This window comes from Calcarisporiella thermophila (assembly GCF_041956535.1).
Source record: "Calcarisporiella thermophila strain CBS 279.70 unplaced genomic scaffold VTP21scaffold_2, whole genome shotgun sequence".
NCBI classification, from domain to species: Eukaryota; Fungi; Calcarisporiellomycota; class Calcarisporiellomycetes; order Calcarisporiellales; family Calcarisporiellaceae; genus Calcarisporiella; species Calcarisporiella thermophila.
The window spans coordinates 1,170,150-1,194,508 of NW_027192192.1; the positions used below are offsets into that span (position 1 = coordinate 1,170,150).

At 40.7% G+C, this 24,359-nt stretch overlaps 11 protein-coding genes and 1 non-coding gene across 12 annotated transcripts; 5 read left to right on the forward strand and 7 right to left on the reverse strand.

Annotated features, from left to right (window-relative positions):
- The first annotated feature begins 133 nt into the window (after positions 1-133).
- On the forward strand, positions 134-205 carry VTP21DRAFT_t13. Its single transcript has one exon. It is a non-coding gene; the product is annotated as a tRNA-Pro (tRNA).
- Positions 206-376: 171 nt separating this feature from the next.
- VTP21DRAFT_4602 (uncharacterized protein) lies at positions 377-1,588 on the reverse strand (the record flags this gene model as incomplete). Its single annotated transcript, XM_069395032.1, has 3 exons — positions 377-1,052; positions 1,125-1,232; positions 1,437-1,588. 3 exons carry the CDS (start codon positions 1,586-1,588, stop codon positions 377-379), a joined length of 936 nt encoding a protein of 311 aa, XP_069256210.1.
- Positions 1,589-2,467: 879 nt separating this feature from the next.
- On the forward strand, positions 2,468-4,319 carry VTP21DRAFT_4603 (uncharacterized protein; the record flags this gene model as incomplete). The annotated part of the gene is made up of 9 exons (XM_069395033.1): positions 2,468-2,562; positions 2,625-2,680; positions 2,747-2,860; positions 2,923-2,954; positions 3,044-3,160; positions 3,222-3,410; positions 3,473-3,563; positions 3,634-3,973; positions 4,052-4,319. The coding sequence occupies 9 exons, from the start codon at positions 2,468-2,470 to the stop codon at positions 4,317-4,319; spliced, it is 1,302 nt and encodes a 433-aa protein (XP_069256211.1).
- A 332-nt stretch (positions 4,320-4,651) lies between these two features.
- Positions 4,652-5,915, reverse strand: VTP21DRAFT_4604 (uncharacterized protein; the record flags this gene model as incomplete). The annotated part of the gene is made up of 3 exons (XM_069395034.1): positions 4,652-5,459; positions 5,526-5,658; positions 5,723-5,915. The coding sequence occupies 3 exons, from the start codon at positions 5,913-5,915 to the stop codon at positions 4,652-4,654; spliced, it is 1,134 nt and encodes a 377-aa protein (XP_069256212.1).
- Positions 5,916-7,055: 1,140 nt separating this feature from the next.
- On the reverse strand, positions 7,056-7,334 carry VTP21DRAFT_4605 (uncharacterized protein; the record flags this gene model as incomplete). Its single annotated transcript, XM_069395035.1, has 1 exon — positions 7,056-7,334. The coding sequence occupies one exon, from the start codon at positions 7,332-7,334 to the stop codon at positions 7,056-7,058; it is 279 nt and encodes a 92-aa protein (XP_069256213.1).
- A 979-nt stretch (positions 7,335-8,313) lies between these two features.
- Positions 8,314-9,060, forward strand: VTP21DRAFT_4606 (uncharacterized protein; the record flags this gene model as incomplete). The annotated part of the gene is made up of 1 exon (XM_069395036.1): positions 8,314-9,060. One exon carries the CDS (start codon positions 8,314-8,316, stop codon positions 9,058-9,060), a length of 747 nt encoding a protein of 248 aa, XP_069256214.1.
- Positions 9,061-9,357: 297 nt separating this feature from the next.
- VTP21DRAFT_4607 (uncharacterized protein) lies at positions 9,358-10,626 on the forward strand (the record flags this gene model as incomplete). Its single annotated transcript, XM_069395037.1, has 2 exons — positions 9,358-9,550; positions 9,608-10,626. 2 exons carry the CDS (start codon positions 9,358-9,360, stop codon positions 10,624-10,626), a joined length of 1,212 nt encoding a protein of 403 aa, XP_069256215.1.
- A 784-nt stretch (positions 10,627-11,410) lies between these two features.
- On the reverse strand, positions 11,411-12,303 carry VTP21DRAFT_4608 (60S ribosomal protein uL2; the record flags this gene model as incomplete). The annotated part of the gene is made up of 2 exons (XM_069395038.1): positions 11,411-11,981; positions 12,101-12,303. The coding sequence occupies 2 exons, from the start codon at positions 12,301-12,303 to the stop codon at positions 11,411-11,413; spliced, it is 774 nt and encodes a 257-aa protein (XP_069256216.1).
- A 408-nt stretch (positions 12,304-12,711) lies between these two features.
- VTP21DRAFT_4609 (uncharacterized protein) lies at positions 12,712-17,618 on the reverse strand (the record flags this gene model as incomplete). The annotated part of the gene is made up of 25 exons (XM_069395039.1): positions 12,712-12,748; positions 12,885-13,019; positions 13,091-13,258; positions 13,320-13,651; positions 13,728-13,763; positions 13,833-13,985; positions 14,046-14,098; positions 14,159-14,167; positions 14,248-14,263; positions 14,348-14,405; positions 14,474-14,573; positions 14,632-14,814; positions 14,874-14,976; positions 15,056-15,164; positions 15,229-15,362; positions 15,426-15,521; positions 15,594-15,714; positions 15,783-15,895; positions 15,959-16,033; positions 16,096-16,174; positions 16,241-16,305; positions 16,365-16,573; positions 16,628-17,186; positions 17,300-17,542; positions 17,610-17,618. 25 exons carry the CDS (start codon positions 17,616-17,618, stop codon positions 12,712-12,714), a joined length of 3,195 nt encoding a protein of 1,064 aa, XP_069256217.1.
- Positions 17,619-18,399: 781 nt separating this feature from the next.
- On the forward strand, positions 18,400-19,247 carry VTP21DRAFT_4610 (uncharacterized protein; the record flags this gene model as incomplete). The annotated part of the gene is made up of 2 exons (XM_069395041.1): positions 18,400-18,616; positions 18,691-19,247. The coding sequence occupies 2 exons, from the start codon at positions 18,400-18,402 to the stop codon at positions 19,245-19,247; spliced, it is 774 nt and encodes a 257-aa protein (XP_069256218.1).
- A 114-nt stretch (positions 19,248-19,361) lies between these two features.
- On the reverse strand, positions 19,362-20,382 carry VTP21DRAFT_4611 (uncharacterized protein; the record flags this gene model as incomplete). The annotated part of the gene is made up of 3 exons (XM_069395042.1): positions 19,362-19,679; positions 19,743-19,929; positions 19,988-20,382. The coding sequence occupies 3 exons, from the start codon at positions 20,380-20,382 to the stop codon at positions 19,362-19,364; spliced, it is 900 nt and encodes a 299-aa protein (XP_069256219.1).
- Positions 20,383-20,498: 116 nt separating this feature from the next.
- VTP21DRAFT_4612 (uncharacterized protein) lies at positions 20,499-24,079 on the reverse strand (the record flags this gene model as incomplete). Its single annotated transcript, XM_069395043.1, has 15 exons — positions 20,499-20,557; positions 20,625-21,000; positions 21,069-21,201; positions 21,263-21,818; positions 21,885-22,151; positions 22,222-22,290; positions 22,354-22,503; positions 22,562-22,812; positions 22,876-22,982; positions 23,052-23,187; positions 23,249-23,349; positions 23,423-23,534; positions 23,605-23,759; positions 23,820-23,937; positions 23,997-24,079. The coding sequence occupies 15 exons, from the start codon at positions 24,077-24,079 to the stop codon at positions 20,499-20,501; spliced, it is 2,673 nt and encodes an 890-aa protein (XP_069256220.1).
- Positions 24,080-24,359: the final 280 nt, after the last annotated feature.

The following is a 24,359-nucleotide window of genomic DNA, read 5'->3' on the forward strand; positions in this document are numbered from 1 at the left end:
CTCCCTGTCGGGTGGAGTATTCCGGGACGGGCGCGCCAGCCAGGTGAGACAAAATCCAAGCCTCCACCCAAACCCTACTGCGCCATAAATTCATATTTTACCAACTTTTCTTGCAACAAGCTTGCAAATGATTGGCTCAATGGTCTAGTAGTATGATTCTCCGTTCGGGTCGGAGAGGTCCCGGGTTCAATTCCCGGTTGAGCCCGAAAGTATAACTTTCTATAAACGAAAATTTTTTTAAAAAAAAAAATAATTTATAAAATAGTAAGACGATATTCCAACATCACAGAAAAGTGCTTAGAGCAAAAAAAATATATATATACAAGCCAAGGAAATAAAATATTGGTCAATTTTTGGTATCTTTTCGTTCTCTTCTTCACCAATTGGGGCCACGATTGGAAGAATAGTGATTCCCGATATTGTCCGCGGAGTTGGTGTGATAGCCCTCGAAATGTTGATGCGAAAGGTCATGTGGAGGATGCTGAGTGGGATACTGATATTGCTCTTCCAGCATGGCTGCAAATTCACGAGGGTCATAAGTTTGGGGGTCGTGTGATGTTGGTGGAGTCGTGTATACACCAGCGGGATATTCTAGATTAGGTGTAACATAGCGCTCTGGTCCGTACCCTTCGTCCATTGTGCAATAATCCAAGTCCATTTTTTTCTCTGCATCCTGTTCACGTTCTTCCCCCTCAAGCTCATCCACTTCTTCGTGGGCCTCTAGTTCAAAAGTTCCGTTGGATTGCCCAAACTCCAAGCCAACTCCGTTGGCCGTTTTTGACAGAGTTGGCGCACCAGGCGCGGGTAATGCCACAGCAGAATTAAGATGCACGGAGGCCATACTTTCTGTGATTTGATTAGAGACCCGAGGGCGTGGAAGATCAAGACCCTCAGAGGAAAAATCCTTCCAGTTTTGCCAGTTGAAAGTTAGACTGTTAATAGGGGGACAATGACGTGTATAAGACAAAAGAATGAGGAAAAGGCCCGAGATGAAGTTGAAAATGCCAATGGTAAGGTTGAAGGGGTGTTCTTGCACTACCAAGCATCCAAAGCTAAGGTTAAGATAGTCGATCAATTAGTTATATGCTTATTGCACTTCTTTCAATAACCTGAAATAGTCTTACAAAAGAAACAGGAAGCCATGGCCTCGACGCGTGTGTAGAAAGCGGAAGTACTCTTGAACGAGAGCTGGAGCCTTAACTTCGTTGATCACTAAGAGAAAACAAATAATGCTTCAAGAAAAGAAAAATGCGAGGTTAGAATACTATAGAGTTAAAATCGGCAAGGTTCCTATTTGATTAGTTGATCAGAGGGCATTCCTCTCGCATAGAGCATGATGCAAAAGAAGATATCCTACGATCCCCTATAATTTAAAAACAAAATAGAAGACGACGCATTGCGCCTGTTAATCTCCGAATGCAAGATTTCGAACTTACCATACATAGATATTCAAAACGATCTGTGCAAAATGACCTGTAACACAATTGATGATGGCAGCAGCAGCGGTGGTAAGAAAGAGGAATACATTCAGAAAATTGAAGAAGAGCAAAAGTCCATTCTCCAACTTGGTCTTCGACAGCGGCAACATTATACGCGAATAAAAGGTCGGATGGAAAAAAAGGATATTGGTGAGAAAATAAATTGTGATGGTTGAAAATGGATGTAAATAATGTGACCCTTTTTTATCAAAGAAAAGTGGATCAGGATGTTTTTCTAATTGAAAAAAAAAAAAGAGCCAAGTTGAAACGGGAGGAAAAAAAAAGAAACGCGTTCAGATTATAGCGCGATTTTTCGCGCTTGGAATTTAACAATTTAACCAACCATGTTATTGCATTATCTAAAAAAGGAACCGTGTTATATGGCATTACTAATGATATTGGCTTTTAGGAGGCTTCTCTTAGGCTCTCTTCGTTTGCCGATTCCGCACATCCAGCCACCATTATGTTCTTAAGGTGAATAAGTGTCACATCTCTTAAAAACATTCTTTCAAAATCTGTGTGAACAGTTAAGAGAGGCTTATATGAGAGTAAACGATAGAGTTCATTCTTTTTCTTTTTCAACTGACGTTATGAAATATATAATCGTTGACGAACCCCGATATTATACATTCATTTCAAGATTTTATGTGCACTAATAACCACCTATTTTGAGAAAATTTGACACAACCAGTTAATAGATTTCAATTAAGTATGAGGTAACTTATAAATAGCAGATACATTTGAAAAGCATAGATCATTTAATAAAATACTCTCCACTTGTCGTAAAATAATAATTAATTAAAGTCTCCGTAGTCAAAAAAAGTGACTTCGAATGAATAATTTGGAATTAGTTCCAATACGCAACAACAAATATAAGATATCTGATACTCCAATACAATTATAATTAATTAGGATATATATTTATATTATGCGATATCTGCTCGTCAAGTGTTAGATTCCTTAAAACATCAAATTTGGACTTTTACAGCATGGATGAAAAAGAATCAATAGAAATTGGTATTATAGGCCTCGGTGATATGGGGCGTCTCTACGCTCAGCGCATCCACAAGGCAGGATGGAAACGGTTACGATCCAATTATACAAAATTTTATAATGTACAAAGTATTTACTGTTTGTTTTATGTAGTGTGAATGTGTGCGATCTTCCAGAAAAATACGAACAAATAAGAGAGGAATTTAAAGGTTAATTTCACCTTTTTACCTGATTATGGTAAATCTATAGATTTACCCTGTTTCTACCTATTATAGGGAGTGGGATTAATGTCCTCCGCGATGGGCACCTCGTGTCACGGCGAAGCGATTATATTATATATTCAGTTGAAGCAGAATACATTGATAAAGTTGTAGCTGAATTTGGTCCATGTGAGTGTCATACCTGAAGGTGCTCATTTACTCACCAAATGTAAAACTTCTTGGTTTAATAGCTACAAAGGTGGGTGCCATTGTCGGGGGACAGGTAAGGTTACAATGAATCTGTCAATAAGTGATTTGCAATATTATATCCTTGGTGACTCGTATACCGATTTATTTACTCTTGCCAAATAGACTTCTGTGAAAGAACCTGAAATTATCGCGTTCGAAAAGTATCTACCGCAAGATGTTCAGATCGTATCATGTCACTCTCTTCATGGACCCACAGTAGATCCCAAAGGACAGCCTCTTGTAATATCAAATGAATCCTTATAGCATGCTGGTTTGGCTAATTTGAGTGGAGGAATATTAGGTAATGATTAAGCATCGGTCTACTCAAGAAAAATTCGACCTCGCCTGCCGAGTCCTCTCATGTCTCGAATCCCAATTTGTTTTTCTTTCGTACAAGGAACATGACCGAATAACAGCAGATACCCAGGCAGTTACCCATGCTGCATTTTTGAGCATGGGAACCGCTTGGATGAATCAAAAGCAATTTCCAGTAAGTTTCTATATCCAAATAATTGTATAGAGCATACGATAGAGATCGTAATAATCTACTAGTGGGAAAATCCTCAATATATTGGCGGAATTGAGAATGTTAAAGTAAATGTTACTCTACGGATATATAGTAACAAATGGCATGTCTATGCAGGTATTTTACTTTTGCCTTTTCATTAATTCATGCCCGGACTTGATACTTAACTCTGAATATGTTGCCGCAGGACTTGCCATCATGAATCCTAGTGCGCGAATCCAAATTCATCAGTATGCGAAATCGGTGGCAGATCTATTTAAGTTAATGATTCAGGAAAAAGAGGACGAATTCGCTTCCCGAATTTTGCAAGCTGGCGAGTTTGTATTTGGTCGATCCAATGCAGCAAGGGAGCCAATTCTCCTGTCGGACAAGATGTTGGATCAATATTCACTTTCGGCGGTACCTAAAGAGAGACGTATGCCAAATTCACATTTATCATTGCTAGCGATGGTAGACTGTTGGCATCAGCTTAAGATCAATCCATATGAGCACATGGTTTGCCAAACACCATTATTTCGACTCTGGCTGTGAGTTTATCACTGGTTTGCATTCTTCATTATATATGCTCTAGTTTAACCAAAAACTGTTGATTATTACTCATTAAGAGGAATCACTGAATATCTCTTCCGCACACCACTTCTTCTCCAAGACTCGATTCAAGCTGCACTTTATTCCAAAGATATTCGTGCCGATGACATGGAATTCATGACAGCAGCTCGTGGATGGGCTCAATGCGTAGATCTTGGTAACATGGACGGTTATAAGAAGCGATTCGAGCAATCAAGAGAATTTTTTGAGGAGCGATTCGCAGAGAGCAAAGAAGTAGGAAATTCGTTAATCAAAATGATACTTCAGGGATGTCAGCGTCAGTAGATTATTTCAATTTATTTGAACATGAATCGCCATATATATACTCACTATACAAACCTAAAGGGGGAGGAGAATAAAAGAAAATAGAAATAGATGTGATAGAAATGAATTCAAAAAATTGAATATAAGATGAAATTCAAAAAAAAAAAAGATTCCAAGGCAAAGCGAAGGCTAAAAAACAATAAATTATAGGGGATAGAAATAGATAAATATGAAACGGGTGGATTGGATAGGGTATATGAAAAATACAAAAGTCAAGTGACTGAGAAAACTTTGTATACAGAAGTTCTTTACAAGTTCACAGTTTGTCAAGAAAAGCGGATGAAAAAAACTGCTCATTCCATCCAGACCACCGAAAATTCTCGTCCAGCTACATTAATCGTGCGAGGAAGTTTGGTTTCCTGCCAAGGTCGGAAGGGGCGGCACCCATCATCCTGCGAGAGGCGCTGGAGCAAAATCGTGGCGGTGATAGTATCGATGAGATCATTCGATAAATTTACACCTGGATTATTGGTAGGATAAGTAAACGGTCCTGCAGGGATGAGAGTAACCGGAGACTTGTAGAATGATGAGCCGCTCTTAATGCTGGAGTTATCTTGGGCCTCTTGTAATCCGTTTGAAATTGTTGATATAGAAGAAGAGGGTGAGAATGAGTTGCCCAATGTCATTGGTGAGAGAAGGGGAGATTGTGTGGGTGATAGAGATTGAGAGAGCTTGCGTTGAGAGAATGAGCTTCGAGAACGCGAAAGTGATTTAAGTGAGGGTGAAGAGTTTTCTTCGTAGTTAAGTAATTGCTCCATGCCACGAGGAGAATTGAGTTTGGAGCGCTTAGGCGACCTCGAAGAATCATCTTTGAGATTTTGACTGACGGCGCCCTTTCGAAGACTATCATCTTCTTTACCACGGAGATACGACTCGCCGTCGTCTTGTACATTCGAGTGGCTGGAGACGGAAGGCTGTTTTTTTCGTTTAGAGTGTACCAGTGTGGTCGTTTTTTGATCATTGAGAACGAGTTTGCCGTATTCTGGCTGAGAGGGATGTATACACTCGTCAGGAAAATCAGGGCCAAAAAGGGGGATGAGCTCGTAGCGAAGAGAATAGCAGCATCGACTAGCAAGAACACGACACGACTCACGAGGAATCCTAAAAAATTGACAGGATGAGTTTATTCGTTTCTTCAGGCGAGCGCCTTTATTTCAACTATGTTACCATGTTCCTTGGATATTTAATAATCCTCCTCGAATGCGCTTCACTTGAAGTCTGGGATTAGCGTCTACCATTTTGACAATCTCACTTTTTGCTCTGCCAAGTGCTTTCCAAATACCTGTGAAATGAATTTCGCCTATTTTTCGACGGTGAAAAAAGTGTTACACGCAATCGTTAGAGCGTAAGGAGATAGCGATTACCTGTCTCTCGATCCCACATAATGAGATGTTCCCCAATAGTATATTCAAAAACTGGAATAAAACCTCGAGAATCGAGGGATGTCGAATATTTGCTGGTTTTCACGCGAGACACTCTGAGCGATGAAAGAGAATAGTGTTCAGATGTCATAGTGTATGGACCGTATAATTGATCTCGGGCTGAGTCTCGATGCATTTTGTTAAACTACTGGTGGCAAAAGTGTGACACCGGGAAAATAGAGAAAAAAATAATGGGCAAAGAGTATGAACTTGTTTAATTGTGAATAACAAAGGCAAATAAAAAAATGTTAGGTGAAAGGTTAAGGCAATAAAGGGGAGCAAGAGTAATGAGAATAAAATGTGGGTAAGGCAATTGGAATATAAAAATAGAAGTTATCAAAAATGAGGCAAACACAAGAAGCCACCACGTAATAAAGCCAAGCTATGGTCCTAAGTGTGAAGTGAAGCGAAAAACCACTGGTCCCTCTCGCAGCACGAAAGAGAAAAACAAAAGAAAAGTGACAGAAAACAGCGAGAAAATAAAGATAAGTCGAAGAAATTATTCTAAGAAAGTAAGAAAAAGTTAAAAGGGCTGACCAACAGAGAAGCCAATTCCAAGTGCCGAGGATTTAAAGTCTTGGAACCTGACAAAGTCTCGGACCGACCATATTTATAAAGTATTGACCCCCTGTTAAGTCACGGATGCAATCAGTATGGCTGTGTTACAAAAGATAGTTCGGGTCTCTTCGATTGTAGAAATGCGCCAAATAAATATTTCCTTCTTCTCTCTACATCAACGATAGCAGGTCTCTGCGAACCTGCATGCATCGGTTTTGTAAAAGGAGCATGATATTTATTTTTCGAGACACAATAATACGATTCTATCGGGCTATTTAAAAGAAATGGGCAGACCAATGGTGTCATCAAAGCCTTCTGATCATAATTCAAAAGTAATAAAACAAGCTTCGATTGCGCAAATCTTCGATCTTTTACATCGGCAATATATACCAATATGAAAAAAAGTAGCGTGTGGTGAAGCTCGCAGTTGGCTCATGCTTTCGATTAGTATGCTGGCAAGCACCTACCCGAGCTCTGTTTCTCTTGTGAAATAGAGTGGATATTAGCAATATGCACATCATGAAAACGCGTGATGTGGCTTTTGCAGTTACATTAACATAGACCATAAGAAGCATAGTATTGTCTAAATACCCATATCGCTCTAGTTTCGAAGATGAAGACTCTCCTAGCTAAAACACGAACGACAAGATTCGGGAAGGATCTACCCAAAACAATTTAGTAACCTGGCTTCAATCTCTCGTTTATTAACTGACCCATATTAAACTGCATTATGTGAAATGTGGTTTTCTATGGCATTAATATTCAACTCCAGTAGCTTTCCCAATGCAGAATTTGGCATATTATCCCACTGATTTAGAGGCAAAGGCTGCAAATCCACAAAAGGATCGGTGTAATTTGAATTGGCATTGCCTGCGATGGCGCTTTTAAGTGATAGCATGGAAACAAAAAATGCATTAGGTGAAGCTGCATCAATAAAAATGAATGCAAGTTGTGAAGTTGGAGTATCCTTAGGTGTATTGTGTGCAGTCATCGGCATCACCTGTGACCTACAAATTGATCTCTAAGTGGCCAATTGTCTCTGTGGACATTTTGAACGCAGAAGGCTCGCTGCAGAGAATTCAATATAAGTTATACTTAGTTTCTGTACTAACGTAATTTCCGAATGGAAAATTAAAAAAAGCACGTATTGTAGCAATAAAAAAGAATAGATAATATCTTCGAGACCAAACTTTGAATATTGTATCTATTTTCAAAGTAGGTCATTCTTAACCTTTGCGAATGATATTTTAGAACAAATTTAGATGAAATAACAAGCCCAATTTGGTCGTATTAGAACTAAAATTTGATACAGTGTGAGATCCCATTGGTTTAATTTTTATTACCAGCGCTCGTAATGGATTCTCGGCTGCTACATATTTAAATAGATTAACCGAGAAACACAGAATTGAGATAATTGCTCTTCTCTTACTAATTGACCGAGACTCCCAGGATTACTAATTGCTATGTTTGCCAAGCCCTTTCTTTCATTTTGGAATGCCATTTATATCACCGTGGCGGAGCGACGGTGGCAAACTTGAGTTTAAATCATTTTCATGACGCTAACTTTCGGTGATCCTTTGAATAAGCGTTGTCCAAGCGTATGTATCTTCTTTTATGGTTATCAAAGCTTGGGCTTAATTTTTCAGGCTGTCGATTTTCTAGCCATCTGTGTTTTGCAAGCAAATTTCTAATTAATCGATTTTAAACTAGATATTCAATGCGGAGATTTATCTTATAAAATACGTTTGAAAACTAGTCAATATCGAAACGATCTAAAGGAAAAAAATATCGAAAAACTTTCCGAAGAGTAGATAAATACTCTCAACAAATATTGCAGAATAACAAAACAAAGATTAGTTGAAAATACAATCCTTTTTTGTTGTAGTGTCTGAGAATTACATTCACTTTACACTCATAGCTTAGATTGTATACCCCCATTCCTTTCTGATCATCTTTGATTGAAATTTATTGGGAAGATGCCTTTAACCATTAAAGCATTATGTTTTGCGATCCTATGTTTGATGTTCAGCTTGGTATCGCAGGCTTCACCAGTCCCAGATACATTACCTTCCTTTGGCTTTTCAGCATCACCCTTTCCTCCTTTCCGGGCATCAGCTCCTCAAATTATCAACGGACAACTACAGCCGGACAGCAAGAGCCAACCTAATGCCAATTTTAACTTTGCAACTCCCCTTATACCTCAAGGTCCCATTATGAATGCTCAGGCGGGTCCCTATGGGATGGCGATTCAACGCACTGTAGTGGATCCTATCAAGGAAAACGCACCCTCAGCCGGGGCAAATGGGTACAGTCCTCTCAGAGAAGTGGTTTGGCCCCAAACGATACAGCCAAACTCGCAGCAACCACCACAGCAGAGTGGAAATGGTTTCTTCCCATCAATATTTGGTGCATCTGGGGCTTCTTCCAAGCTCATTAATCAGCAGAGTCTAGGGCAACCTGTTTCTGGGCAGCAGTCGCAGACTCAGCAACAACAACAGCAGCAACCTCCTCTACAAAAACAATTACTAGCTCTCGATCGAATGCCAGTACAGATAAGTTCTCAACAGGGCTCTACACAAGACAGCACTGCTAACCCGCTGGGTGTTTCCGCAGCCTCACTTGCCTCACCCGACGCCTCACCTGCCGTTATGTCAGGTGCCTCATCAATAGCACAGGTGGCTAGTATAAGTGGGTCTTTGGTTGTAATGGGCTTGTTGCTATAGATGTTTGTCTAGATTATCGCCCGGCAGGGACTATTTAGATTGTCATTTCCGTGGGATGTCATCCCTTCGGAAAATTAATATTTCTAAAACAATTACCCGGAATTGAGCCAATTCAGAGCTTTGCATTCATTTTGCTGGCAAATTTGAATAAAACTAAATTCCGTTCATTCCCTCTCATTCCGAAACAGCCAGCGGCTACCAGCAATATAAAATTCCTCGCTCCCCCTTTCTTTAGTAATTCGTTTCCTCTCCCCCTTTGTTCGTGAAAATTAGAGAAGCCTATCATAACAGCCGAGTATGCGCAGCAAATCTCCAGTTGATCTCTTCCAAATACGTGTAAACAAACCCGAAATACTATTGCGCGGATCCCCGATGGAAGCCGCGGGCTCTCTCCTGCATGGATCGCTTGTACTTACTCTGAATAGGCCCATGAAGGTCCGGGCAGTTAGACTAAATTTTCTAGGAACCATGAATATCCTCTGGAAAGAGAGTAAGCATTTATTTTTTTATATGATCAAACCATGTTTATTAATTTGAAGATTTTTAGAAGGGGCGACCAAGTTGTATAAAGATAAGAGTACTCTTATTAATCACAAGTGGATCTTCGCCACCAAGACCCAACTTGAAGCGGGCAAATACACGTGGAATTTTAAAATTACACTCCCTGGTTCAACGCCCGAGACAATTTCTATCGACGGTGCTAGCATTAGTTATAATCTAGAGGCGACCATTGACCGTGTATATTTTTCAGCACCTATTCGAACCATACTTCCCATCCGCATTACTCGCGTTCCATCTCCTACCTCGCTTGAGTTGCTGCAAACTGTGGTGTTTGAGAATGTGTGGGAAAATAAGATGGCCTACGAGTTGAGCATGCCATCAAAGGTGGTTGAAGAGGAAGGCACCATATCAGCAAATATTAAACTGGAAATGCTAGCAAGAGGATTCAATGTTGAGACCATTGCTTGTACTCTAGTGGAACTGAGGACGTTGCGAACGGAAAATCGAACATCAACTACGGATCATATTGTTCAGCACGTAGAGCGAAATGTGAGGTGGCAGATTCCAGAAGAAATGCCCTCAAATATATTGGAAACTGAGATGAGGATTCCTTTGCCAAAAAGCACACAACTTGTTCATTTTGATGCGGATGTGAAGACCATCTGTGTACGCCACAAACTAATATTCACCCTCTTGTTGACAAATGCGCATCGTCGCTATTTCCAACTATGTGTTGGAATGCCTGTTGTGATCGCTGCCCGACAAATAGACCGTGATCTGAACGAGCTACCATCATATGAGGAGAGTTTCTATACACTGCCTATAGAATTCCCGAAATATGAAGCTCTGATTATCTCTTCAAACGAGGATTTGTACAAAGGAGATGATCAATCTTGTGTAGAGACTTCTGAACCTAGTCTTACCAACAATATCTCGGAGTCATCACCCGAAATTTCATCCTCCCCGTTGAACAAACCAACCCACCTGCCTGCTCCAATACGACTTCCTTCTTATCACACTGCAATTAGCGAAACTTCGATATTATCTCCTGTTGTTGCTGCTTAATGGCTTAAGGGTTTATGCTCAAACTAATTGTTAATTAGTTTCTTTGTATGGTTAATTTTGCTCTCCTGAAGCTTTGCATTTATCGTTCGTATACCATTGCGTCAATATTTGTTCTGAAGCACAATAGCGGGCTTAAATGTATAATATATCACTTGTATATAGTAATAAATTTTCATTTGCTTCTGCGATAACACCTGGCGGAATTAGCTTAAAACACATGTATTATGTGATGTAATTTTTATATATTTCTGGCCGATATCCTTTGAAAATCACTAAACCATTCAGGATGACTTCATGACAAAATTACCGTTCTACCGTGACTGTTCAATATAGAAAGAAAAATACATAGGTTAGAAGTGTCCAATTTGTCCAAGTATCATTCATAACATCATCCTTATAGGTGTATTAAAGAAAGAGAGCCTTTTAGATGTGCTTAATAAAAGTCAGTACAAATTCGTTTGTAAAGATAGAAATCAGAAAAAAAAAAGAATTATAAGTATTTAAATTGTTTTCTAACTGTATTTTTTTTATTTAAATATAAGTTCTAAAAGTTAGTTTTTTTCACTAACATATATGGAGTTGTAAATTTCATTTGTCACTTTTCTCGTACACTTATTACTTGTCACTTGGTCAGAACTGGTTGCCGATGGCTATCCGAAAGTACACCAAGTCATGAAATAACAATTTATTATTCCTCGCGTAGGCGTAGAGGAGCGGGAAAAAAAAAGTTGACAAAAGAAAGGTGAAAAGTGAAGAAAAATACAAGCATTTTCCTTTGTTTTGTTTATTGATCTTTGTTGGTTGTCTTCTTGGTACCGCGGAGCAAACCAGTACGACGAGCAGCAACCAAACCAACCTTTTGACCAGGAGGTGCGGCGCGAGAGACAGTGGAAGCGTGACCAATGTGCTGATGGTTACCACCACCGTGAGGATGGTCTACAGGGTTCATAGCCACACCACGAGTCTTGGGCCATGCGTTACGCTTCACGCGGTACTTGTGGTATGCGCGACCAGCCTTCAACAAGGGCTTGTCGATACGACCACCACCAGCGACAATACCGATCATAGCACGGGCGTTTCCGCTGACAACCTTCTTGGCGCCAGAAGGAAGCTTCACACGGGTCTTGTTCGTCTCAGGGTTGTGACCAATAATGGTGGCATAGTTGCCAGAGCAGCGAGCAAGTGCGCCACGGTCACCAGTCTTCTCCTCGACATTGCAGACGATTGTACCCTCAGGCATGGCGGACACGGGCAGAACATTGCCGACAGTAAGAGCAGCCTTCTTGCCGCAGTAAACGAACTGACCGGTGTGGAGACCCTCAGTGGCAACGAAGGTTTGGGTGCGGAGCTTGTACCTATAAATATATTATATGTGAACATACGAATCAAAAGTACACCATGATCTATTAATCATTTCATCCACATTGCATGGAAATGGTACGGGAAAGCTATTAAAATTCACTAAATGACTCACCTGTAAGGATCACGGAACACAACCTTAGCGAGAGGAGCACCACGTCCAGGATCGTGGACAATTTCCTTCACGATCCCGCGGATGTAACCATTGCGCTCGGCAAAATCGAGGGCACGGAACTTAGCAGCACCCTTGCGACCTACAGTGTGCGACTTGAAGATGCCACCAGCACCTTTTCTCTGGGCTCGGATAACACGTCCCATTTTTCAATTAAATCTATCATTCAAAATATAATTGTCATTAGTTGTCAATTTTTACATTCAACCGAAAGCACAGCCATCCATCCATCTATCCATCCATCACCACAGAGCATCTCCATTCGTATTTCATCCAATATCTGTGGTATATGCATAGTACAATAAAACCTACCAAGTGCACTGGCGAGGAATAAAAGAAAGAAGAGGGGGAACAGAATTGGCCCCTAATCCAATTTACTTTTACCTCTGAGCCCAGATTGCAGATTGTTGAGGGCAGTTAATTCTTAATGAAATATTCACTTTAATCCTAGCTGGATTCACTTTCACTCAAGATGTTACAAATAAAATTCAAATGGAACAAAAGAAATAGACCAGGGTAGAATGGCAACGCCAAATTCAATAATATTTAACCATCTAGACATGATGGTGAACGAATTCCCAACTATGATGGCTATTAATATAAAGATAATAATATTAGGAAAACATGGATAATCAGCGAATTATATTAAGAGAATAGGAAGAGCCGAAGCATATCAAGCCCGGCTATCGAAGAATTACGAAATGATCATAAAGAATTATAATCTCACCTTAAAGCTACTTTCAGAGTGATAACTTCGAATGGTTTGAGATTGAGTTTAAGGCCCTCTTCAGGATGATACTGTAGGGTCAACTCAGTGTCCTCGAGTATATTGCATTGGTGAACACTTTCGATTGGGAGGGTACTAATTGTTTTGTTTTTAGATTATTTTAATAAACGGACCGAGAAATGGACTATATAGAATAGAGAAAATACCTTTTGACCGACACCCTCGCTTTTCCCCCATATGCTTCATACAAGCGTAGAATGATCTCGTCCGAATCCTCTGCAAGTTTAACCGTCTCAATAAGGACATTCCGGGCGCCATGAAGGCTGAAGTAGGATGTAGGTTTCAAGTCGTCGCTGAACTTCCTCGAGCATATTCTAATAAGAATGAAGAATCAGACTTTATCCTTCACGTAAACGGCACTAGCTGATTCTATACCTAGTAATAAGTGGAATATTGAAACGATAGGCCTGCTCCACCACGTCTGATTGCATGAAATGGCCCTCATGCGGATAAAGTGCATATTTTATGTAATGCTTTCCTAGGTCCGAATGTGCATCGGGAGCCTTGGGTGATCGCAAAAGTGAAAGCCTTATTACGTTGCCATGAGTAGCATAGCCATACTTGCAATCGTTTAAAAGTGCTACTCCGTAGCCGTACTCGGAGAGATCTGCATATTTATGTGCACAAACCTCGAATTTTGCTGCGTCCCAGGAAGTGTTATAGTGAGTGGGGCGCTCGATATGGCCGAATTGTGTTTCATATGTGGCCTGTTCAAAGAGAAATCGTCATCAACACGAATATGAAATGGCGTGATGTGAAAGGGAAAAAAAACGTAACACGTACGTAATCAGCAGTAATATCTAACGGGAATTCCACTTTCTATCATATATATTAACATATTAATAACTAGAGCTGCATGACTTCAAAAATAATCATCGTTTTACGCACCAAAAATTGTCTATTTTCATTCCATTCAATTTCGGTCTCGAAGTCGAGGCGTCGAGATATGGCAGTCAAAACTATCGTCTGTTTCAATGTACTACGCTCTGAAAGTTGGACTGAAAGCTCCAAGGAGGAGCGCAGGGGCCCTCTTTCTTGGATCTGTATGTGTTCACAATGAGCCACGAGATCAACCAAGATGAGATCTAGCATTTATATTACCTTGATAGACCCGTTTGTAATTGTACGGAATTTCTCCAGGTGATATATTTCAACTAAACGTCATAAGATATTAGTAGAGAAAAAATTCACAATAAAACCACAAGATATTTCACCGTCCCATGCTATTGTAAAAATAAATAAATACCCGAGGTTAATAATTGATAATATTGTCATTTGTATAGCTGAATAAGTCAAAACTTACCGTCCCAAAATAATGGCTAATAAAATGAAAGAGGCAATATAAATGGGGCATCAACACAGTACCAACCAATAGAATTGCATCCAAAAAAGCAATAACTTACAATATCCTCATATATCTTAAATACATTTCCATGCTTGCCTTCAGGAACTAGCTCACGACTATACAATAAGGGTAAAGATATCGGTCAGCAATAAGGCTAATTAGTAGACAACCATCATTATGTTACTTCAGTTTAATATCTTTGAGACTAATCAGGCGGCCATTTGGGTCAAATTCAGCAGCAATATACTGGTTACGCAGAACAAATTTTCCATTAGAATTCTCAACTAAAAGGATAAAGGGATTAGTGATGTTTGACGGTAATATATATATTCCTTCTCTTACCATGAACACTCTGAATTTCGGCCTGTCTATGCAAGGCCACAGCACACGATCCCATCGAAATGGCATCATGTACAACTGCATATCCACATGATCCATCGTTCGCGTACTGCTGTAGTCCCTCGACCGCAGGAACACGTATAACTTCAGTGCGAGTAAAAGGCAGAGTATTCAACACCAAAATTCCTAGAGAAAAACAAATGCTTCATAACAGAGCCGTAATGACATCGATGAAAAAGTTTTACCTTTGTGCTCCGTTCCAGTAGTATCCTCTTCTTTCAGTCCCCATAGATTATTCACGGCTTCATCAAGTAGCTTAGAGGCTCGCGCTTGCACTTCTTTATAATGCTGTGAAGTATAAAAGTTCATATGTAAACTGATCAAGCATGCTGAATTTTTCGGGACACAAAATAACAATGTAGCTTACACGTCGAGCGTCGATGTATACCAGTTCAATCGAAGAACCAGGCAATACATCATGGAATTGGTTCAGCAGCATGGCTTTCCAGAATTCATCCAGCTCCTCGCGAGGATATCTAGAGAAAGCGTGAGATTGTGGCCAATCGGTTTTCAATGGGGTGGATAATATGATATGCTAACCTGTAATTACCCGATATACCACTGTAATAGATTGCGGCAGCAAACTCCAAATCACGTAGCAACAACTCGTTTTTACGGTTATACCACTTGACATGGCCATGTGAAGTGTATGTGCCGCGATGAAGTTCGAAATACTAATGTGGAATTTGGTCGTTAGATAGAAGGAACTGCTTCTGAAGCGGGGAGTTATAACATACCAGCTCGCCCTTCCACCCAACTAAATCTTTAGACTCTTTTTCCAGACGTTCATAAAATTCGTTAGGGGATGCAATTTCCACTTTTGGTAGGGGGTCCTAAAGACAAAATATTAAGATGGCATGTAATTATATTGATAAGTAGACTAATAGTTAATATCCGGTGTTTACCAAACTTCTCAGTCGCCGTAAACGCTCAATCATAGCTGGTAAAGGACCACCTCCACCATCCCCATTACCAAAAAGAAGTAAGCTGTTACGGCTGTATTCTTTGTCGTGGTTGTTATTAACACTGTAAATTATTTATATAATACATTAATAGTCAAAGATGAAAGATGATGGGTGACGAGTAAGAAGAACCTTTTTTGTAACTCGCTAACATTACACTGAGCAACGTAAGTTTCGCTAGGGGCCATATGTGTCAAAACCTTAGACCCATCGAGGCCAATCCAATAGAAGGACGTATTGGGGAACTAGATATTCAAAGCCAGCATAAGCACCACTGTTGTTTTGTTAAAGAAAAAGCAAATACATACTCTATTGATGTTATTCCACGATAATTTTTGTGTAAAAAAATATTTCATGCCCGATTTCACGATAATTTGAGGGAGCTGAATAAAAACTTGATGTAAATGATTTTAACGAATAAAAAACATTAAAACCAGTTGCTCACCTGAGAAGAATACCCGAATGTATCGGGTAGCCAAAATACCTTACAGCGATGTCCAAAGTTTTTCTCAAAAAATCTTTGTCTATAAGGAATATATTCTATTTTGGTGCCTAAAATCATTAAACGATTAATGAACAAAGTATCATACCCGTAAAGAAATTGGCGACAGAATGATTCTCCGCTTGGAACATTACAGTCCATCTCAACCCAAGTCTAATTAGGATATATAAAAATGTAGCAATGATAAAAGCAAGGGGATCAATAGAACTCACTCCCCCAATAGGTATGAATCGCCCTTGCTTCGCCATCTCTTGCACTTCTGCAAATAGCTCCGGATACAGTTCTTTTAACCAAGCAAATTGTTGCGCTTGGGATGCGGTAAATTTGAACTCAGGATATTGCTCCATTAAACGTATTTGCCGGGAGAAGCTGCGTGCAATCTTTCGCTTTGTTTCGTCAAAGGGCCAGAGCCATGCGGTGTCTTAAAAAAAAATTCAATACGTGAAGACACAATTGAAAGCTGGTGTCGACTTACCTATGTGGCAATTACCAATCGCTGTAATCCGGTGTCCATGGTCACCAGCCGATATTTTCAAATATTCGGCCGCAACTTGTCTGGCACGTTTTATCGACTCAGGATCGTCCAAACTAAAAGTATTAATTATCTCGTTAGCAGTATACAATGCATCGGCTGCTCGCTGACTGTCAGCAGGCAAATCTGAAGCCATCTGGCGTATTATCTCGAAGTCATGCAGTAGCTGCCAGACTTCTTTGCGAGGGACAGCAAGGTCGGCCGTCGAGAGAGTGAAGAATCGATTGGGATCGGGAGGTTGAATGGTACCAGATCCGTTGCCAAAGAGAGCGTTGCACGCCATTTCAACATAGAAAGTATATTTATCATCTCCGCGGGCACACTGGGTAAGGATATATTCGCGGTGAACATTACCGCCGTCGTCAGAGCCAGTAAAGCCTTGCAGGGGAATACCATCTGAAGACCAAAGTAGGGCTTCACTTCTGTTGTCCCAAACAAACCAGACTTCTTCTCCTGCCCAGTCTGCAGGAATTCGGAGCTTCACTTGAAACCAATGAGTGGACTAGAAGTAAGGAGAAAAACTTATGAGCACGTACGCCAGAATAATATACGCCCTCGAGTATGGGCAGCTTTTTCTTTTGAATTTCAAAAAACTAGTCGTGAGAGTATACTTGCCCAGCTTGGTCCAAACCGTTCCCCGATATGAGTGGGGCGGTATTTTGCTTTAACTGCTTCAGCAAAAGGAATGCGTTGTAAATTGGGGACAGAGTAGACATTTAGTTCAATGAATTCGGGCAAATTGGTGCGATGTTTTATTAGTTGTGAGTGCAAGTTAACATCCTCAAATGAGGAGGAGGAGATAAAATTACGAAAGCGCCCAAGGTAAATGTCGCGTAAGATACGAGGGGTAGAACGAACCTTTAAGAATATAAAGAGGTGAAGTGTTTGCTAAATACTCTTCAATGCTATCGAAATAGCTACTGACTTCTGCCATAATATCGGAAGCAATTGAGGAGTAAGTTTTCAATTTTTTTTCTCAGGTATTTCGATTTTAATTTTATATCCAAGAGATGCTGCGTGCAACTTGCTCAGGTGAGCATACCGGGGTAAGTGGTTAGTGGCAAATTTGTAGATTAACCCAATATGAATAAATTTCTATTGAAGATTATTGAGATAAATGCAAATGTTCTTTTTTTTTTGTTTCATCATTTCATTAGCTTAATAAGATGAAGCACACATCAGGCAATAAAGAGATAAAGAACTTTTTACTCACAACATCCTGGGGATCTCATAAATAACCCTCAATATGTTAAGTTGGTAGCCAAACCCACGGTATGGTGGGTGAAAGTTTTCACCCTCATGCGAATGTATAAACGAATGATGGAAAATAGAGGTAGAAGTGTAGGGATTAAATATCTACTCATATGACTAGAGAAAGCAAAGGTGTTAGGAGACAATTAGTAGCGTACTCTGAATATTTCATCTATATTGTGATGTCATAAGGCTACCTTCATACGCGATATGTCACAAGCCCGAAAAATGTCGATACACAAGCAAATCTACTTGTCCTGGACTGAAAATCGTTTGTGTGGCTTATAGTGTGTAGTATGGATAACATTTCTTGAGTTGGAAACAAGTGAATATTACAAAGAATATCCAAGAGACATTACTAAATATTTCCCACGATAAATCTTGTAATTCTGACTCAACTTTCATCCACCATGATATAAAAGCTAGGCTACTATCAGAACTTCATCTGCAATTCCCTTTTGAACATGGCGACTAACGGAGATTTCACCCCGCAATCGTATACTGCTCTCAACCGAGTAGGTCGCCACGCTGAGCGCGGCCATTATGATAGGGAAACTGTATATCGTCTTTTGGATGGGGGTAAAATTGCTCATGTTGCATTTTCGCTACCTCGCAAATCGCCGCACTCCGAAGAGGAAGAGGATTGGCCCTTCGCAATGCCAATGACTTATGCACGCATAGGTATTAAATTTTTCGTAGGACTATTTGGCGACCCGTTCAGGATAGAATTCTTATTCTTTACTTATATGTTATAGATGATACGGTTTATTTGCATACATATATCTCCTCCCGTATTGGCAAGGGCGTGGGGAGAAAAGAACATGAGGATCCGGCAAGAGTATGTATTACTGTCACCAACGTTGACTCGCTTATACTAGCTTCCAGCGCATTCTCTTCTTCTCTCGACTATCGGTCTGTATGTGTATTCGGCTACGGTCGTTATGTTGAGGATGAAGAAGAGAAGGCTACGGCTCTCAAGGCTATCACAAACCAATTCTTTAAGGTTACGGGCGGAAAGGGCACAACGAATGACGACGAGGGAAATCGTTGGGACGATGCTAGAATACCCACAAAGATTGAGATCAAGAGTACTAGAGTTATGGCAGTGAAAATCGAGACTGCAAGTGCCAAGATACGAGATCTTGGACTGATTGATAATAAGGAGGATATTGAGGACCCCGAGGTGTGTTCGCGAGTGTGGTCGGGGGTGATTCCAATTCGTACAGTGTTTGGCGAGCCGGTGACTTCGGAGCACACTAAGGTTAAGGAGCCGCCAGAGTATGTGAGACGACTTGTGGGGAAGAGTATATGATGTATATTTGGGTCGGAAATTCTTATTTGGATCATCACATTCATTTTCTCATGAAACGGTGGAAATGTGTCTATAACGATTATAGTGAAGTTTGTCTATTCTATAATATGAAGCTTATTCGGATTCATCTCCGAATAGTATCTCCCCTCGCCCACTAATCCGTCTATCCTTTTTCAGCACTCCTTGCTGCCTCTGTAAATCAAACTGCCTCCTAGTGTCCGGCACTGACGAGGATTGAAATAAATCATTGGAAGAAGATTGAGTTGAAGTTGGAGGTTCTCTTCTCTCTCGTTTTTTCGCCGGTTCCTCTTCTTCCTCTGATTCTAGCTCAGATTCACCGCTCGATAAGAGAGGATCTTGCTCCTTACGTTTCTTACCAAATCCTTGAAGGGCCGGTGTGTTCGTAGATATCGCGAGGCCAGTGTCTTTAAGCTATTTACACAATAAATGGTAAGGTTCATTCTCTCTCAATAGAATGAGAATAGAAATAAGCACCATGGCGGGCACACTTTCACTTTGAACAGGACCAAAAGGTGGTGGCAAGTTCATCTTGTTCATCAAGTGTAAAACTTGTGTATAAAGCTTCGGAACCGTAGCTATTGCATTTGCGATATTTTGCAGAGTCTCAGGAGTAGGTGGGGGATAGCGGTATCTAAGATTGGGATCGGGCGGATATCGTATTCTGTGAGATTAAATTATTAGAATTTAACAACATTAAATGAAAGCATGTCAAGATTCACCCATGCTCATTAGAAATTGGTTCTGCATCTTTCATCTTGAGCTTTTTTTTCCGTCTCTTCCTCTCAAATAATGGCTCGTCTGTTGACGATTGCGGATGTGAAGGTAAGGACGTATTTGATACAAAAGGAATTGTTGATGGAGGGGGAATATGAGGTTGAAAATGAGCAGGAGGAGGAAAATGGGAGATCGGGCTAGGCATGCCGGGTTGCGATTGGTGCTGAGGTGGGAGAATGAATTGATTATTAAACGAAGAAGAAGAAGGAGGAGGAGGAGGAGGAGCTGGCGGCAGTGGATGTAGTGGAGGTTGCCAAGCGGGTCGCGCGTAATTGTGTTGATTCGACATGATCAAAAGTCGAGCGCTGAACAACGCGAAATTTTCAAATTCGGCTGCCATTATATGCCATTTTAAGTCACACATTTTTTGACAGTTGGATTTTTAAAATAATACAAAAGCAAAATTTATCTAGAAAACATACAATGAAGCTAATATAATCAATATTATTAAAATAATTATATAAAAGGGTTCTTAGCATCTCCGTTTGCTAATGATCCTTTGAGGAAAGGATTATCTATTATAAATAAATGTCAGCGCTAAGTGAACGAGTTCCTCTCGAAACCACATCGACCCTGGCTTACCTTGCTTAGACTTTTCTTTTGTCTTTCCATTTCCATTCCCATTTTCAAGGGCCATCTTTTTGAAAAGAGGAGCCCTTATTTCAGAATCCTTTGCAACCACGCCTTTTTCTTCGTTCTCATTTTCCTCATCGACGGCGCGCTTAGCGGGTATCTGTCTCTGCTGCCAATGTGCGACTTCTTTTTCAGAGTTTTCTTCCTCGATATTGTCGTTGGGTTCGCCATTGCTGAATTTGGAGTGTATGAGATTCATGCGTTCGGCCAGTGCAGGGAAGTGATGGAACATAGCGATTTTGATAGCAGCATCAAGGGATTTAGGGGTGTGGAGGAGAGTGGCGAGATCAAGAGCACGTTGGATACGCTCGCTTTTGCATGCAAACTTTATAAGATATAAGGAGATAAGGAATTGCTGCTTTTTCTAGTGATAGAGAAATGGGTAATGATTACCTGAATCATTTGTAAGAGCATCTTGTCCATTTCTAAATCGGTACGTGTAAACTCTTGTCGCTTTTCGTGTAAAATTCCCTTTGCCTCTGCCTCTTCTTGTTCATAAGTAATCATGAGAGAGGTGCGCAAGAAGCTGAACAACAAATCACGTGTTAATGTCCAATGCTAATTAGTTTCGACTTATTGTCACCTACTTTTCCTCTAATGCACCTCGACTTGAGTCTAGTTCAGCGAGCGGAATCTTGAGTTCCACCTCTGCCAAAAGTGGTCGAGGGAAGTGGGGATAGTGTTCGGTCCCTTTGAGCGGCACGCAGTGGAAAAAGTTTCTTGTAACACCCACAGCCCAATACCGCTCTTTCTTCCCGCGTGTATCCAACAGCGGAACCCAATTTCCTTCTCGGGGGTATCTAAATCGATCTAATATACACAGTATTCCGTCCGTGTCGTATAAAGCGGGGACACCGTTTTCCGTAAATCCTATCCAGGCCAATTTTGCTCCCTTTCCCAGTGGAATAGTTCCCTCTTGCACAGTTTCCCGCGTCTCGACGTTGAGCAAGGTGTAGCCCATGTTTGCGGTGCCTGCAAATCCTGAACCACGATGGTGAAGGATAAAGACCAGATCCTCGTGACCTGCCATTGATACAATATGATTCGAACGGAAGATATGGGATTGAACACCGCTATTTGTAAATGTGCGGATATAATCTTTGGAGGTATGGACAATGGCCTTTTTTCTTGTGAGGCAGATGGCTAGAAAAAGGCAATTAAAATCAGCGGAAAATTCATCCAGATATGTCGATGATGTTCGATCCTCACCCTTGATATCCTCTCCCGTAGGCATATTCATCTGCCATTCGCTTCTTATTCCCCAACCTTCGAAAGGCTTGTAGAGTATTGAACTTGGACTTGATTCATGCGATTTCACTGCAAACAAAGCCCCCTTCTCTCCCAAATAGGCCATGGAATAGTTGTATATATCTTGGAAATGAATGTCTCTTCGGGTTGATTTGTCATGGAATTCTATAGTGACCGTAGAGCGTATATCTTGTTCGACTGTATGAATAACTCCGATCATATTAAATGCTACCATTATTCAAAAGGATTTGATGGTTAGTGTTGGGTAGAAACAGCCATATGGCATCTTGAGCCTTACCCAGATATCTTCTCCCACTCTTCATGGGTGTACTACCGGGCTGGAAACAATCCTGCAGCGGCACATAGCCTTAGGGCATAAGTTGGACATTTAGATAAAAGCTCTGCAATATAAAAAGGTCTCTGTATTCACCTAAATTGTCGATCACTTTTTTTGTCACAGCAGCTTTTTCCTCCTCAGTGACCCGGAATTCCGCATATCCAGCACCATCATCGTCTTCTACGAAATCGTCGACATCCGAAAGCTCAATTCCATCTTCATCTCCGCCTCTTCCATTCAATGCTAAAAAAAAGGATTTACTATGGGCAGATAATTAGGAGAGAGTAGATGATTGACAAACCAAATATCGGCCTATCTTCCCTAGCCTCCTCTTCATTCTCCGCAGTGATCGCGTGTTCTTTCGAAAAGTTATTGGATGCATCCACTAGTTTGGAGAGGTGCAAAGGAGCATTGGGTTGACTAGCTGGATGCGCCATTTCGATTGGAATGATTTGCTCTTGAACCATTAGTTGGCCAATGCAGTCAACATAGGCGAGTGAGTTTTCGGACGGGTGCCACGACATGCAAGTAATACGTGTCTGGTGCTTTATCCTAGAGATACAGAAATTTCAGCATTTTCTCAGGTTTAACCGAGAGAAAGTCGAGGAATAATACCGGAAGAGGAGTTTTCTAGATTCTGCTTCCCATATTGTCAACTGGCTATCTAGGCCTGCACTCCCAAGATAACGTCCGTTGGGCGACCATGCCAACGTAGAGACATTCTATTATAAATGATGAATAATTGATATGTATGGATTTAACCTAGTAAATAGTGTATCTGGTGCACCCACTTGTTCATGGCCATCTTGAAAAGTAAACGCCACCGACCAGGTGCCTTTAGAATAAGCAACGATATCCTTATTTTTCCCCGGAACTACGAAGTAATTCCCTGAGGGATGCCAAGCTACTGTACAAAGCTCACGGGATCTTTTAATGGATTGGAAATTTAGTACTTGAAAGTGTAGTTAGCTGAGAAACGAGGGCCTACTCTGGTTCCGTCGGTACAATGACATTCTCCAAAGTCTTTATGCACTTTGGTTCCACCCCCAATTCCCATATCTTAACCAACGCGTCACATCCTGTTGAAACCTGAAAAATAGTATAGGGTTAGGACCATTTCTCTATATTCCTGGCTTGAGGAGGACCAAATAGGAGAGAATACCAAAAAATCACCAGATGGATCAAAGGCAACCCACTTAACAGACCTTGTATGGCCCTTAAGCGTTACCACTTGGCTAATATTTGTTAAATTTACTAAACGAATATGCTGTTCGCTATATCGAAGAATTGATCAGTCAAAAACAATAATTCAATTTTAAGTACTAGTATATATAAGTAACGTACTCGGAGGCAACAGCGATTTGTACCCCCGCGCGTGGGCTAAATGCCACAGATCTCACTGGTAAGACTGCACGATAGATCAATCCTTCAAAGCTTTTGCTCGGGAATTTAAAATGAGCCACAGAACCATCTTCGTCACAAGTGATAAAGTCTCTTCCCTAAATCCCAAATTGGAATTGAATTTTTTTACAAAGCGAGTAGGAAAGTCAGATACTTACATAAACTGCTACGTGATGAACTGAATCATTGTGTTGTTCTATAGTGAAAGCCTCAGCTTCTTCATCCTTGGTCTGAAACAGACGTATAAGACTGTCATTCCCCACAGTAATTATGTGACTATAATGGAAGGGAGAAAATAAGATAAAGAGCCAGATAATGGAGAGAAAAGAAATCACCTTCCGTCTGACGAGTAGGCTACAGCTGTATGACCCTCAGTGTGTGCGAAGCGTGGATGAACTTTATGGAGGTGGGAGGTCATGTTGCTTTCCCGCTCTTTATTGCTATCAAAGAAATAAAGGGGAAATAAAATACACCTTCGGGGAGCGCGTAAAAAAAAATCTGGCGAAACGCGAACTTTTCAGTTGAACCCTTAATTTTTCGCGAATCTAAGCCACACTTTGATGGCGTTCATGCTTCCATTTCGATCGCAGATGAGATCCTGTTGTTTTCGACCTTTAATTGGCGAGAACGATTTTGCCGTTTTCCTCTCCCCCCAAACTACAATCCACTCTTCCCCACAACTCTGCAAGCCTTTGCTA